This window comes from Branchiostoma floridae, chromosome 5 (assembly GCF_000003815.2).
Source record: "Branchiostoma floridae strain S238N-H82 chromosome 5, Bfl_VNyyK, whole genome shotgun sequence".
Classification (NCBI taxonomy): Eukaryota; Metazoa; Chordata; class Leptocardii; order Amphioxiformes; family Branchiostomatidae; genus Branchiostoma; species Branchiostoma floridae.
The window spans coordinates 16521738-16537918 of record NC_049983.1 but is presented as its reverse complement, the minus strand read 5'-3'; the positions used below and the strand labels follow the sequence as shown (position 1 = coordinate 16537918).

The following is a 16181-nucleotide window of genomic DNA, read 5'->3' as shown; positions in this document are numbered from 1 at the left end:
GAATGAAAATTAGCATTAGATGGATGGTTCAGTTCATTTTGTTTTTGTATATGTACTAGGAATGCTACTGTATTTTGTAGCTCGTAATGTTGCAAGGCCCCATTTTTAATACATATAATAAACATTACAATCAGTATTTTCTTGGTTTAGGGTGTTATATGACACAGGTCATAACTTCCTTTAACTACCTGCCTGGGTGATCATACATGTGCACTATATGTTTCAGTAGACGAATAAAGAAAAAAATATTTATTGGTCCCTATTGTGTTATCAATGGACTTAATTATAAAGCAGGCCTCTACGTAGATGTAATCTCCATGCAGATCTTACTGTAGCATAAGATACATTGTAGTATCAAAAGCTGCCAGAGGAATGAAGCTGGCCTAGGAGTGTGTTTGGCTACCGGATAGCATACACACTCCTAGGCTGGCTTCACTCCTCTTGCCTCTTATGCTACCGTAGGATCTGCTTGGAGATTTATCTGTACCCACCACTACCTGTAAGCCTTGAGACATTGTTTGGTGCAATGCTTATGAATGATTTTTCGATTCCATGTAGAAAGAGGGTGCGTACAGACATGAGCTCTCATTACCCAATACTTAACCAGTATTACGAGAAGGGTATGCAGAACACCAAAGACGAGGCATGTCGGAAGATGATCACCGAGGTTGCCCAGAAAATCAAGCTTCCCGAGCTGAATGTTAAGGTAAGAATAGTAAAGCTTAAGTTGCCCATACATCAGTGAGATCCATCAGGCCCGGCCCCCATCACTGTTTCATAGCCCTGGGGCCACACCTACGGGTGCAAGCACCACAGCAGAGGGCTAATTCGCTGGTAGTGTAGCAGAGAAAGAAGTATGCACCATTTTTAGCAGTCTTTTGGTATGACCAGGCTACAATATCTAGTCTTCCTTGGAGCTCTGTCCCTAATTGCACATTGCTTGTTAAGAATAGTATGATAGTGATATACTACGTGCATTTAAGTTCGCGGGGATTTAATTTCGCGGTAGCGGGAAAATGGACTTTTCGCGGTAGCACCATGCACTGTAATCTCTTACTGTTATGGAAAAATATTCGCGGTGGTTTTAAATTCGCGGTGAAGCGGCCACCGCGAAAACCGCGAACATTAATCCACCGCGAACATTTCTGCATTTACAGTATATGATAATAGGCCAAACCAATTTTAGTTCTCAGACATTTTAAGGGAAAAGTTTACCTAGCAGTGAAAATGAAATCAGAAGTCTGGGAGGAAAATGATCCAATTCAAATTTAGTCCCTCAAATATTGGCCAAGCATGCTACATATAATTTATAAAGTGTGAAGTACTATGTATACCCAGTTCTCCCTTTTACAACAAATGTACTGCTTTCCATTAATATGAGAAAGCAATGTAACACCATTGACATGTCAGTAGACACCCCGGCTTACAATTAAAAAACCTATACTTGGTACTTGGTAATGGTAACACATTTACATATTGCATCTTTTTTGCTAAGCAGAACTGGATTTATAACACAAATAAGGAAAGAGAAAGGCAGAGGAGAGGAGAAGAGAAACCATCCACAAAGAAACGCAAAAGGCTTTTCAGAAAGAGAAAGTGTGGTGCCTACAATCGCTTCATGAGCTGGTACTTGAAAGGTAATGTCATTTTCATTCATCAGTATGTTAATTCTAAGCCAAACATAGATATGTTAGATGCATGCATTTTATCTAACCACCATATTAGAATAGATCCTTGCAGGGGGTATCATTGTTTGACACATTTGATGCATGATATACACTACATAACAACTTTGTTAAAGATTAATCAAGCTTGTAAACATACTTGTTCAGCTTCATCACAAGCAGTATTCAAAAGAGAGGCATAAACTTTACGTGTAAGGAAGTCTTTTTTGCCTGTGAAATGACCTAGTGATTTGTGCCACATGACACTTAAACCACTTACATGTATCATTGAAGCTACAATTTGCCAAATGAATGTACAAATGTATGCACTTCTATCTCCACTTCTATCTCCACAGGAAAAAGTGGACCAAATGTGTTAAAAGATGCCGCGAGGGAATATGAAAGGCTGAAGAAGGAGGACCCTGAGTTCCTGAAGAAGTTCCAAGAAGAAGCTGAAAAAGTTGAAAACAATCCAAAAGCGTCCCTCCAAGAACTTGACTCAGGAGGCAAAAAGCAGGCAGCCCAGGAGTTATACAAGGTCTTACAAAAAACAGTAAGTTAATTGTGCCATTTTTAACTGCTCAAAGTATGAAATACAGGCAAACCTGTCTATAGCGGCCACTCAAGGGACTGGTCAAAATTGGCCACTATAGAGAGGTGGCCACTATAGAGAATATGCTAATTAATTGACCACAAGCAACAAGTTACACATAGTTTTAGTACCCACTGATCTCTATTCACATAATACAGTACTGTACATGTACTGCAATGATTTTTACACTATATGTATTAAGAAAACAAAAGCTATAAAAAGTTTTAAATGTTCTACAGTTGATATTGTCTGAAGAGACCGGTATCGTCATATTTCTTTGATCTTTCGTCTTGTATCTTTTGATACTTCGCCGTACGTGTGTTCCCGCTCGCGTTCACACGTCAGATTTGGCCATTATGCTAATGTGGTACTCACAAGAAAAGTCACGTCATTTTAGACTTATCTCTTAATAAATGTAAGAATACAATCCACCATAGTCTGAAGATCATATCATTTTGTCTTTGTAACAATTATTCAGATTTTTTTGTGATGTAAATTAACCTAAGCGATAGTGTATTAGAACGTAACGTAAACACAATTTACCTCCGTAATATTGGTGTCGTCTATTGACCTTATATGACTTCGTTTGTCAGCAGGTATGGGTAGCGCCAGTTTACGAAGTTTTGTTTTGAAAATAAGTCAAAGAGGTTTTAAATCCGGCGTAGGGTGACGATACGAGCGCTGTATATGGCCGAACGCGTGCGGAGACATAGATCAGCGGTCCGCGTGGCCGTAATCGGCAGTGTGTTTGTACCTGCGGGACCGGAAATCGTGTGGCCGTGGCCGCGTTGGACAGGTGGCCGCTAAGCCTATTTCTTAATAATTACGAATCCAAGGGACCGACAAAAAGTGGCCACTATGGGCAGGTGGCCGTTATGCAAAGGTGGCCGCTAATACAGGTTTGACTGTAATTATGTAAATGTGAGAATATAGTGTAGTTGATGTCGATATCATACATATTGCCTTATTCAGAAAATTTCCACTTTATATTATATCATACCTAAAAGTTGTGAGTGCTGACCATCTTTTCTGGTTAGGTGACAGATCTTCACACTTGTGGGTGGGATGGAGTCGTTAAATTCTATGACCACAACACAAAGAAGAGGAAGAGTTGTGGAACACCTGGAGGCAACGAACTTTTTGAGTCCAACTCAGCCACCGATGCTGAAAAAAGTGAGTGTCTCAAGAAAACTTACAAAACAAAAATTGAAGGTCTCATACCTCTGTGAAATAGTCATGTCAAGTCAAACAATTGCATCAGGTACAATGTATGGCAAATAACATGTACATACATTATGCATCACTAACAGCTACAAACTATCCACACTAGTTTACTTATGTAACATCATTACTAAATACAAAATATGATGGGCCAGGCACATTGCAATTCACATTGTTATGGCACAATGTCACTTTTGCATAATATTTACATATATTGTATTGGCCTAGGTAGACAGATATAGAGTTAGGAGATGATAGCAGTACGTTGAATATTTCTCTACAATGTTTCAGTGCTAATGTTATTTTGTTGTTGTAAAAAACTGGGACACACCAAAAACAGTACCTCGTTTGACTGAGGAAACCACATTTGTTTTTAACCATATCAATTTGAGTACATATAATTTCTTCTTAAAACTCCTATCTTGGAAAATATAAAGGAAAATTCCTTTCTACAGTATGAGGTTTTTACAACTTTTGTCTTTGTTATTCTTCTAGCTAACCCAGGAAAGGAGGATGTTGATGCCTTGAAGAAGAGAGTCCAAGAATTGATGAACAGGAAGTGGTGTAAGATCTCGTTATACTTCTTTTATAATTGCAATTGTAGGTCCTCCAAGCTGTATTTATTTAACATGTACTAGGATCTTGGATATTTGTGTAACTATTAAGTAATTCCATCATTTAGGTTGAATGATAGTTGCATGCCTGCTCAAATTCTGAATACATGTGAATAATCAAAAGATGTGTGAGTCTGGCTGGAGGCAACCTAGAAAGTGTACTAAAGCCAAAAAGACAAGCATCCAGGCTTGTTTCTTTCATACCTGTTAATGTCAATGTAATTGATACCAATTACGTAATTAATACCAATTATGTTTTTATCAGTAATACTTATGTCTTTTTTTATAGGTGATGCTATACTGAATGTAAAAGTACTGGGTAAACGAAGGCGCCGTTTTCCCTATGGGTTGTATAAAGAGGGAAAGATTGTCGTTGAGGGGCTGCCGGATGGAGTGACATACCAAAGGCCCAGTGAAGTAGGCGCTCTAAAGCTGAAGACCTTCCTCAAGCATATGGATAACATTGTGATCCGTGGTGAGTACTCATGATAGCTGGAATTTGAAGCAGAAATAGGAATGACAAATCTGTGGGCCAATACTTGTAATAAAAGTGGATCAAACTCAAGCACACTATGTAATCCTTTTTTTTGTTTGAAACTTTATTCATGAAAGCTCAAATCGGCCTGCAAGCCGCTTTTCATTGAGATCATGACAGAAGGGGAAAGGGTCAGACAAAGAGTAGCTTTTTTAAGCTGAAAGTGCGACTTTGCTACGGCACACAATTTTAGACAAGCACACTGGGTTACCCCAACTCTAAGATTTTTGATGAAATTTTTGGGCTCTTTTATTGCATAGGTTTGATGCCCGAGGCTGATGCACACTTGAGCCACAGATTAGACTGCCTGAATCTTTGAAGAAAAAAACTGTAACTACATGTAGATATGTTTCCTTCATTAGTCAATCTTGCAAAAAAGAAGTTTGGGTGTAGTATTAGTAACAGCCTTATATGATTGAACCTTTCACTTTCTCCTTTGGCAGTCATTGACACCCAAGAGGATGGATCACCAGAAGGTATGGGCTGAGACTGCCGTCTTTTCATCATTTTGATTAATTTTGAAGAAATGAAATAAAATAAACTGCATTGCTTACAGGACAGGATTCTCATTACTGTCTTTTCTGTCACCAAATGTGCTATGATATCTTCCAGATGTATAGTTAATGATTATGCAGATGAAAATACTGTCCCAGTACTTAAACAGGCTGGATGTTGGCTATTCTCTTCTGGCCATCAGGCTTTTAAGAGCCTTCTAGAAGTATGTTTTAGTCAGACGTTACATTGTACAAGTAGATTTTAAAGAAAAGGTAGCTTTCATTTAACGTGTTAAGTTTTTTTGTTAATGTAGCACAGAGATTGATTTTTGTTAAGTTTTTCAAAATGTTGAGTTCAGCTCATATATGCACGTTTTTTTCTAGGGCAAGACCAAGAGTCCTGTTTAAATGCCCAGAGTTCTCCAGACAACACACAGGATGCTGATACTCCTAATGGTAATAAGCACTCAAATACATCCATCTATTTGATTAGAAAATGTCAGTGACTTTTTATCATGTGCAGTTATTTACACCCATGAGGGTCATGCATGTTTTAATGAGTTTGTTTAGCTACATTATTAAAAGGTACAGGATTCTCACCCAATTTTCTCTGGCCTTTCCCATGTGTAGCAACCTTTAGAATGTTCGTTTGGTGCTGAAAATGTATGTTTCTCTCCTTTCAGGACAAGACAAAGAGTCCTGTACGAGCATCTTGAGTCATCCAGATGACACACTGGATTCTGAATCTCCAAGTCCCAGTGGTAATTTCCTGACATATATTATGAACCACTCATGTAGAAAACACATTGTGAAGTATTCAAACGCAAGACTTTAGTCAATCTCTACAACTGGATGAAAACGGACTTACTTTCGGACGTAATTTTGGACGCTTGGAGTAACATCCATCACTCTTCTTCAGCGTCACTAGAATGAACTGGCAGAAACAATTCAGTATGAATACATCTCACTAGGAAAAACGTTTGTACATGTAAGGATCGTATGCAAACGTCACAATGTTAAGTAGTAAAGCTAGACTGAAGCCATTAAAAGAAAACCTTTAAAGAAAATTTTCCACTCTTAAGTGTTTCAAACTTCGTCAAATGTACTGTTTTGAGTTTGAAAAGCCTGAGGTTACTATTATTATACACAACCTATATGGCTAAATTGTATTCCACTAACTCATTTGTTATGTTCTCTAAACAGTTGATGAGCTTCTGGCAGAAGTTTCAAGTGGGCTAGCACAAGCCGGACAGGGGAGAGGAGAGATCTCCATAGACCCATAGGATCAGTGATGGGGATGGTGATCTCCATCCAGTTTAGCTAACTGAAGAGCTACTCTTTCACTGGTCCTGACAGTGAATACAGATGCTGTACCGTACTTTGTGTACATGGAAATATCCCTAGCTATTTTTGACAAGCACAATGAACAGTGGACCACGGCTTTCGTCCCAACCTAAGGACTGTAACTCTTAGCAGTAGCTCGTATGTTGTGAGCTGAACAGCAGGCATAGAAGTCGAGCCTTCTTGTTCAAGAGGCAGTATAGCCACTGGGCTATGCATGCTGAGTTAAGCATAATTAGGAGGAAGTTAACAATATACATTTAACCATGATAGGAGTAACCAAGGCTCAGAAAAAAAGTGCACAAGTCAGTTTCAAATTTTATAGTTTTTTTAGTAACTATCTTTTTTTTAACAAAGTAATGACATGTTAGTCAGTACACAACAAAGTGAGACAACAAATGTGAATGTTAGACTTTTTTGTTGGTCAATAGTTACATTTGTAGCACATTAAAAAGACCTGAAAGATTCTTCATGTTGTCATGATATACTACATTCCATAATCCAGTAATGTGACCCTAATAAGTCTTTTAACACACAAATTAAAGACATATAAAATGTATCATACCACTTTGCTTTATACTGTCAAGAACTCCAAATACAATCATGTAGCAATAGCAAAGTGCTATGCATGTAAAGTAAAGGCACTCATTGGTCTCGCAGGACCATGAGTAGTACTACATGTGAATTCTACACAATGTACGTATTGTTTGTTTTTACATGTACTGTTGAAGTAATATCAACTACTATAGGGAAAATTTATGGCCATTTTTTAAGAGACATCGTCTTGTCATTCACCATGTGCCCTTCTTTAAAAAATTTTTGACAATACCACAGTGACTATTTTGTATGATTCGTGCTTTTACAAGCCTGCCCTTTTGCTTATACACAGTTCGAGATGATTTGCTGATAAAAACAATGGAAAAGAGATGTGCTCTTAACTTAACAATCACCCCATTGCAATCAATAAACGGTTGCAGTTCACTTGTTCATTTATAAGACTATGTGGAAGAGTACATAAGCCAAACTTCTGCTGAAGTCAGCAGAGCATGACGCAAGCTAGCGTAATCAACAAGTACCATGTCCATGTGTTATCTCAAGATCTTTTGCCGAAAGGATACTCAGGACCTCCCCACGACAATGCTCCCGACCACTCCCTAACCAAGGATGGCGCTGTGTAGGACCTACCCTAGAATCCACCCTATGCAATCTCCAGTTCGTTCCTCTGATTGCGTCTAAGCACAACACGACTCTCCCGACTTTGATTTTTCAAAATTCACTGGCGCTTAAAGACTAGTATAAAAAAAACATGAAGGCAACCTCAACGACCAATTCTCCACTGATGACCTTGCTCACGACTAACTCCCAACCATGGTCTGACTAAGGTCAGGAGGCCATGGCGAGTTATGTGTGACAAGGGCTTTAGCTCCAAATTGGTGTGCTGACTAATTTAGAAATATATTCACAGTGGTTTTAGTGAGTCTATAGAGATAACTACAGTGAATTTATTTCAATAAAAAGACCAGTCGTATCAATTTAACTTTCATTTGAGTGCCTTTATAAAACTTAATACCAACAGTTTGTCTTTGGACACGGGTGTTGTAATACTTTTTTATTGTCCAATTTAGGGAAGGAAGGCTGGCTGTAGCATCGGAAAGATGTTTCCATGTCTCGGCATAGATTACGAACAATACAAGAAAATTTCAACGAACCTCTACTACTTCCCCTCGAACGCCCGGCATGACATGTCTACAGGTCATCACACTGTCTTCTCCAAGCACTGTGTGAAATGGTTCAAAGTCGCAGCCAATTCTACCCCTCTTGAAAAAGCCGGCAAGGTGCGCTGCTGGAAGTGCAAGGAGTTCATCAGGGGTGTAAAACAGAGCGACAAAAGGAACGCGATGCTTTCCAAGGAAGAGTGGCAAAGGAGGTCGAAGCTTTATGTCAAGAGGGTTGAACAACAGGTCCGTAACAAAAAAGATACAGGGACGCCTTGAAACTTGCTACGTAGAAGAAAGTGCTGCACAACATGTAGACACGGGAATAACAAGTGTAGTTCAGGGGCAGGAAGACGCAGGTATCAGCAGGCTTGTGGAGTGGGATAGTTGGAAGGAGGGAAGCATCGAAGGACGGGGCCAAAAATTAAGGAAAAGTTTCGCGAGGCATCTGTCCTTAGTGCTGAATGACCGGTTATTGTGCTTGTAAAGATAAGCCCGGGCTGGAAACCGAAGTAAGGATGAAAAGGCAACATTATGTAACGAAAGTGTAAATTATCAGTCTGTATTGCTATTGAATTATCAGTCTGTAATGCTACTTTCATGATTTCAAGAATAGAGGGATTGATTGACCGAGAGGATCACAGATTGTATGATTCATGTTTTCTTGTTTTGCTTTCACATGCTTTAGCAGGTCCTCTGAAGGACACAAGAACATTGGCTTTACTGGGAAAGACGGATTCGGTGCAATATACATGTGGTGCGAGTAGTAACGTGTTGGTTGGAACAAACTACTACCTCATCATTTATTATAGAATCGTCTTGGTGATGGTAGAAATATACGAACAATATTCAGTTTCAGTCATGGACCAAATCACATAAGGATAAAGTTGAAACCTTTGAAAAAATCAAGTTGAATATGGCTACTGGCAGTGCACGTGTAGTTATTGTACATGTAAGTATTCTGTATCTTGACGAATTACCGAAAGCTTTTAAAGAAGAATCAATACAACAACTGTATGTTTAGATTGAGAGGGCTGTTATAGGCTTAGTGGTTTGAAACTGCATCATTCACGTGTCATTGTCACCTGTTGTATGTTTTACAATGTCATAGTTCATGTTGTATTTTGTTAACAGTAGTTTTGTACACGTGAGAGAAGATACCGCCGTCTTGTTGTTGATCATATAATAAAACGATGAATGATATTCGTTTTACACTAGCGTGAAAGTTGGTGAAAAATACTATGAAGAAATGAAGTGTTGAAAACCAGTGTCATGCCTGTTACTGTGTGTGGTTGTTTCTCGAGTGTTGTTTAAAAGTCGTCATCCTTTAAGTTTCATCAGCTATTGTTATGAAGACTTCGATAAACATGGACATTGAGAATAACACGTATTTCTGGTGTACCCTAAAGCCCATGGCAAGACTGAGCGACGCTCTTGTGAGGTGCGAAAGAACATAGAATGTAACAGCTTTGTGTTTCAGATATTGTACTCCCGTAGGGTATAAAGCGGTTCTTCTTTTGCAGAAATGATCATTGACATGCGTATACTTAGTCACAAACAAGCCAATAAAACGACACCGTGGCAATGAAAAAAAGAAAGAAAAAACTCTATTCCCAATTTAAAGGTATCTTCTAGTAGACTGCGTAGTCCATCTTCTCGACGGTCATACTAACTTCACTTTGCTTGAATTTTCAGACAAGGGTAAGACCCAAACAACCGAGAAAGACGTGGGACAAGGACATAATTGCAAAAATGTTGCAAGACATTATCGAGAACAAGCTGTCAATCAGTGCGGCGTCCAGAAAGTACGGCGTTCCCCAGTCGACAGTGAGTGACAAGATCAAAGGCAAATCTGCCATGGACGCGACGAACGGGAGGCCCTGCATCATTTCACAAGATGAGGAAAGCAGCGTCATCTACTACATGAAGTACCGCGCTGATCGCGGGTTTCCCACCACCAAGAAGACAATTCTCGCGCTAACGCTTGCGGTCCATCTGCGGCACTGTGCAGAAAACGGATCGGCGCCAAAGATAGACCCTCAAAAGGGATTGTCTCAAAAATGGTGGAAGCGGTTCAAGGAACGCAACATAACGATCGTCCGACAGCTGGATTCTCTGAACAACGTCATCGGAAAATCTGTGGACAGAACGAAATACTTCTCCGCACTGCTGACAGCCACCATGGCGAAGGAAGGCCTGACTGGTCAGCCACACCGCATTTACCATGCAGATGAGGTCGGATTTGACCTTGATCCTATGCTGGAGCCGCTGACGTTTGCCAGGATAAACGTTCCAGGTGCTGCCATTAGGATAGGCAGCCACGATCACAAATTGACCTGCTTGGAGTGTATCGCTGCTGACGGTGCAGCTATCCCTCCTTTGATCGCCTTCTCAAAGTCTTTCCCCACCACAGATTACAGCTCGGAAGGTCCAGACAACGCACGGTACGCCCTAACGCCTTCAGGATTCATCGAGGGCGGCGCTTTCCTGTGGTGGCTGCAGGAATGTTTTCTGCGGTTTTGCTCCCCTGTGCGACCTGTTCTGGTGTTGATGGATGCAAGCAGCACTCACGTGACACCCGAAGTCATGGATTTTGCCTCGAACAATGACATTATCCTCATGGGCCTACCAAGTCGCAGCAGTGTTTTCAGACACCCACTAGACGTTCCTTTCGATCGAATGAAGACACAGTTTAATCGCGTGGCTAATGATCCTCTTACACCAGAACTCACCCTCAGAAAGTCATCCTTCTGCAAGATCTATACCAAAGCTAGAGAAGGCGTTCTTTCAAAGACTGTGATCGAGGTGGCCTTCAAGTCGTCCGGTGTATATCCTGTTGGTGAGCACAGTATGAACCAGCAGCCGTTCAAGTCTAACGATGCCCCGACGGTCGCAAACGCCAGCAAAGGAAGTGATGATCATGACGATGAAGAAGCAGAAGATCGCTATCCGGCATTGCTGCCGGAAGAGCGGGAGATGGTGTCACGCGCAAAGGAACTTGAGGAGGAAGGACGATCTTATCAGATTCCCGAGAAATTCTCATCGGTAACTGAATATCTTGCTTATACATAATGATGACTGCTATTTTTTGAACTAAAATCAATTGACCTGTTTCTTATAGAAAGCAAAGATGTTTTTTTTTTAAACTTTGTATCAGCACAAATGCGCATATGCATTAAAATGCACTCTCCTCTCTACAGCCCGACAGTGTTGAAGAGGGGACAGAGCAACTGTTCCGGGACAAGGCTGGGTGCTCAGGATGGATGTGTGACTTCTTTCCATGGTTAACAAAGGTATATATTTTTTATATACTTTCTTTGTTTGTGTGCTTTTCTTCTTCCTTAAAAAATGTCTGAAACACCTTTTATGTTTCATTTTCATGTTCATATTTTTCGGCGAATTACCTGAATTTTTAACGACATGTTTCATTTTTGTATCCTTAGGATTGATGACGACGAGGCGTTCTCTCAGCAGTCGTTGTAGGACTGACATCAGAACACACCTCGAGGCTTCTTGTCGACACGTCTTCTCGTGCTAAGATGACTTCTCAAGTGAGCAGTGGGGTGAAATTTGTACAATTATGTCAGCAGAAGGCGCTGCAAAGATTAAATTCTATGGACACGGACCTAGCCTCTGTCTCAGCTTGCAGGCGCCATGGCTTCTAATTTGTTCTAGTTAAGGTTCTACATTGCATGGCTTGGATGGAACACCATTTGTTGATATAGGCCACATTCATTGCAACTGTGAAGAATTCATTGTGCTATGCCCACGGTATTTGATTTGGTTTGATTTCTTGAGATTCGTTCTTGAATTCTACGAATATCATGATCTACATTGCAAGTCTTGAATAGAGTTAGTTGTTGTTATTTACATTTCTTGCAAGTTTTAGCATCACATGTGATACACATGTTTTTTAGTGTGCTGCGATTATTTTTAGATATTAAAATATATATAGATAGATAGATATATGTTTGTATATTTATGCTTGTTCTGAGAACAAGTTTTAAGGAAGTATTGAACAGCGCTAGCCTAGTACAAAGCCTGTAATGTCTGCAGAATGTGCCCCAACTGAGCTAGTATAGGAAGGATACCAGACTTGCGGTCTTCGTTAAGACCTGAGATCAACAAAATTGACATGCACACAGCTGACAAAACACCATATGATTCACTTGTTTATGGCATTCATGTAATGAGTCTTACTTGCCAATGAGGCATTGATTACTTAAGACAATAGTATTGGTACCAAGTGATCAGCAGTTGTGACACGTCATATTATTGCACTGTATTTGAAGTAAGAAAACATGTGGTACTTAAGTTTTTCCGCATGTTGCTTCAAATTAGGTATATTGTAATCGAATTTTACAATCTATATTGATGCTAGTAGTACACACTGAGCCCTATCATGATCTGACTTTCCGTGCATAGCATTCAGTACTGTCAATAAATGACATCTACCACTGTTATGTCTGTTGGCGTTTCATGGTTGTAGTTTATGGGGTCCAATTTGAATGTCACGTCGTTACCTTTTTACCAGACATTATTACGAATGCATCGATGACCAGCACCAGGCACACTAAGACAAAATAGGTGACAGATGACCTTTAACGTTGTCTATACGACACAAATAAGATTTACAAATAAAAAGATTCAAAATGGTATAAACAATGATTATTGGAAATAAATCTACGGTCGGCAAATGAAACTCCTTGGCCGGTTAACTCCTTGGCCAACTGATATGTCTGATATGCCACAATAGTATCTGCTGGAAGATTGATAGTTTGTGTATCATGTCCATGTATCCTCTGTATTATAGCCCCATAGGAGTAAGGTGATACAAAGTATTCCTAATGTTGTAAAGTGATTTATAATACTTACATAATCACGCAGAAACAATAGAATCATGTGGCAGTGTAAAGAAATCAGCACTTTTTCCAAATTCCAGGTCCATCTATTGCGTCGTCCAACTTCTCCCTTGGCCTTACTAAACTCGCTTTGCTTGCATTTTCAGAAGAAAAGAAAGACAAGACAATTGAGGGAGTGGGACAAGGAGAAAATAGAGGAAATTTTGCAAGACATAGATGAAAACAAGCTGTCAGTTTATGCGGCTTCCAAAAAGCACGGTGTGCCTCGGGCAACACTACATCGCAAAATAAAAGGGAGGACTGCTATGGACGCAAAATTGGGAAGGCCTCGAGTCATGTTACAAGACGAAGAAGACAGCATCATCTACTACATGAAGTACCGTGCAGAGCACGGGTTTCCCACCACCAAGAAGACAATTCTCCCGCTTGCTCTAGAAGTCCATCTTCGACACTGCGCAGAAAACGGAACGGCCCCAAAGTTAAAGATAGACCCGCAGAAAGGGCTGTCTGAAAAATGGTGGAGGCGGTTTAAAAAACGCCACAGTACGATCTTGCGACAGCTAGATTCTTTGAACAATTTGAGCACAAGATCTGTGGATGAAGCGAAATACTTTGATCAGCTGACGGCAACGATGACCAAGGAAGGCCTGACTGGCCAGCCACATCGCATTTATAACGCTGATGAGGTGGGATTTGACCTTGACCCTAAGATGGAGCCGCTGACTTTTGCCAAGTTAAATGTTCCAGGTGCTGCTATCAGGACAGGCGGCCACGATCACAAATTATCTTGCCTTGAGTGCGTCGCTGCTGACGGTGCAGCTATCCCACCTTTGATCACCTTCTCAAAGTCATTTCCCACCAATGACTACAGATCAGAAGGTCCAAACAACGCCCTGTATGCGGTTACACCATCAGGACTAGTCGAGGGGGACGCTTTCTTGCGGTGGCTCCAGGAATGTTTTCTGCCGTTTTGTTCGCCGGTACGGCCTGTTCTGGTGTTGATGGATCCAAGCAGCACTCACGTAACGCCCGAAGTCATAGATTTTGCTTTAAAGAACGACATCGTCTTCATGGCTCTGCCATTTCGTACTACCGTTTTCAGGCATCCACTAGACGTCCCCTTCGATCGAATGAAAACCAAGTTCAACCGCGCGGTGAAGGCTCGTCTCGCGCCCGACTTTAAGTCAACCTTCTGCAAGATCTACAACGAAGCCAGAAAATGCCTTCTTTCTAAGGCTGTGATCAAGAAAGCCTTCAAGAAATCTGGCGTTACTCCTGTAAGAGAAAACAGGGCGAACCAACATACCTCGACCGACAGCAAAGGAGCTCGAGATGACAATCATGACGATGAAGCAGATGATCGCTATCCGGCATTGCTGCCGGAAGAGAGGGAGATGATGGCACGCGCAGAAGAACTCGAGGATGAAGAGTATCACCGTGACAAAAGACGATCCCATGCAGTTCCAGAGGTAATGAAATTATACAGAATGGTTGCTACTACTTTTTCTTGCTTCTTTAGAAATTGATCTGTTTCCTACAGCAGACTTATAAAGCTGCTTAGAAATTCGACACCAGAAATGTGCGATGAAAACATGTTTCTCCTCATTCCAGATAACGAGGCATAAATTTGCGCGTCCCATTTCTTGTCTTTGCAGATTGACAATGATGAAGAGGATCCGGAGACAGACCAACTCCGAGACTGAGGACCCATCATGGATGTGTGACTTCTTCACAGGTTCAACAAATGTATGTATTAGCCGCTTTTTGTCATACTTACCGTCCTTGTAAATTTTTTCCTGCCACAAAATGTCTCTAAAATTAGTAACATATATCATGTTCTTATCCTCAGGATTGATGACAACAAAGCGCCCTCTTACCAGCCATTGAAGAACTGTCAAAAGAACAGACTTCGCGGCTTCTCGTCGACGCGTCTGCTTGTGCTAAGATGTCTTCTCAAGCGAACAGTTGTGTCATAAGTTGTACAGGCACAAGTATATCACCAGGTGGCGTTGCAGAGGCTGGATAGTCTGTCACGGACCTGGCTCGGTCTCAGCTTAATGCTAGCATGCTGGCACATTGTATTCTCAAGATCGTTCTAGATAGGATTCTCCGAACATTACATTGCGTGGCTTCGAATGAACACCATTGTTTGTAATGGCCACATTTAATACGAATTTTGACGTCAGCATTACAGAGTCCCGACTATTTGTATGGTATGCACATAATATCTAGGTGCACTAAATACTGTTGAATTTTGTTCAGGTTAGGGCATGTTCCGTTTTCACGAATGTCCTAGGAAAGTACGCTAGCCTATTATGCAGCCTGTTCTAAGCTCTTCTCGATCTTTGTTTAGACTAAAGAGCCACTGGATTGATTTTAAAAAATGATGAGCATACCGTATACCCCAGGCTTGTTCATGTCACGTGTTTTACTTGTATATCAGGCATTTTGGTTACCTGAGGCAATGCTGTTAGTGCTAAGTGACCACAGGAAGAGATTTGTTCGTTTTGTGTTAATGATATGATTGTTGTTTTGCTTCAACTGATACTTTATTTTTCTTTTATCCACCTTGAGGTTTTGTTTTAAGTGCAATAGCATGCAATAGCACTTAATTCTTTAGTCAAAGCAAGTCAATATGTAACGCAAACGTTCAGTTTGTGAAGTTTGAACAAACATTCATCCATCCATTCAAATGTTGTTTGAAATAAAGAGACTATGTTTTCATTCCGTTAATGCAGTATGCAGTATGTTTTATTTCATAGAAACGTTCCTCAGTACTGAGATGAACTAAAATCAAACAACACACCAGGATTTTCAGCTTATTTCGAGCCGCCGTGCACGCAGCATCTGGATATAATGTTGGATTAAGGTCAATTGATACGACTGAAACTTTACCATGGCATCTCTGTTTTTGTTGGATGAAACTGCACAGACTTACTGCATGTTTTATACCAACAATGTTTTGTGAGGTACTTGCTTGCTGGTAGATGTGCAAAGGTTAGGTGTGATAAGTCGTTCAGTTAAATATAACCAGCTGGTGCCTCGCCGGTACATGTGAAGTTGGTGTGTTGCGCCGAAGGGCGATGATACTTGGAACAAAGATGCTATAGCACATATGCAAAAATGTTGGCCGCTTCGTGTAT

The 16181-nt window shown here is 40.6% G+C and overlaps 1 protein-coding gene across 6 annotated transcripts in view; it reads left to right on the top strand.

The window, feature by feature from the left end:
* The window catches only part of LOC118415445 (serine-rich adhesin for platelets-like), a 35019-nt gene that overhangs the window by 12281 nt on the left and 6557 nt on the right, over window positions 1-16181 (top strand). For 2 of the 6 annotated variants that reach the window (XM_035820086.1, XM_035820081.1), the window contains exons 4-6: window positions 9872-11221; window positions 11377-11469; window positions 11620-12639. The exons of 2 other annotated variants lie outside the window; for them this stretch is intronic. In XM_035820086.1, coding sequence (XP_035675979.1) covers window positions 9872-11221; window positions 11377-11469; window positions 11620-11625 — 1449 coding nt within the window. In that variant the 3' untranslated portion in view covers window positions 11626-12639. Of the gene's footprint in view, window positions 1-558; window positions 707-1498; window positions 1638-2020; window positions 2218-3293; window positions 3430-3972; window positions 4042-4380; window positions 4567-5069; window positions 5103-5504; window positions 5577-5803; window positions 5882-6323; window positions 7299-9871; window positions 11222-11376; window positions 11470-11619; window positions 12640-13184; window positions 14508-14693; window positions 14785-14887; window positions 15772-16181 lie in introns of those variants that run through there. 2 more of the 6 variants (XM_035820085.1, XM_035820084.1) reach the window with 2 other exon arrangements.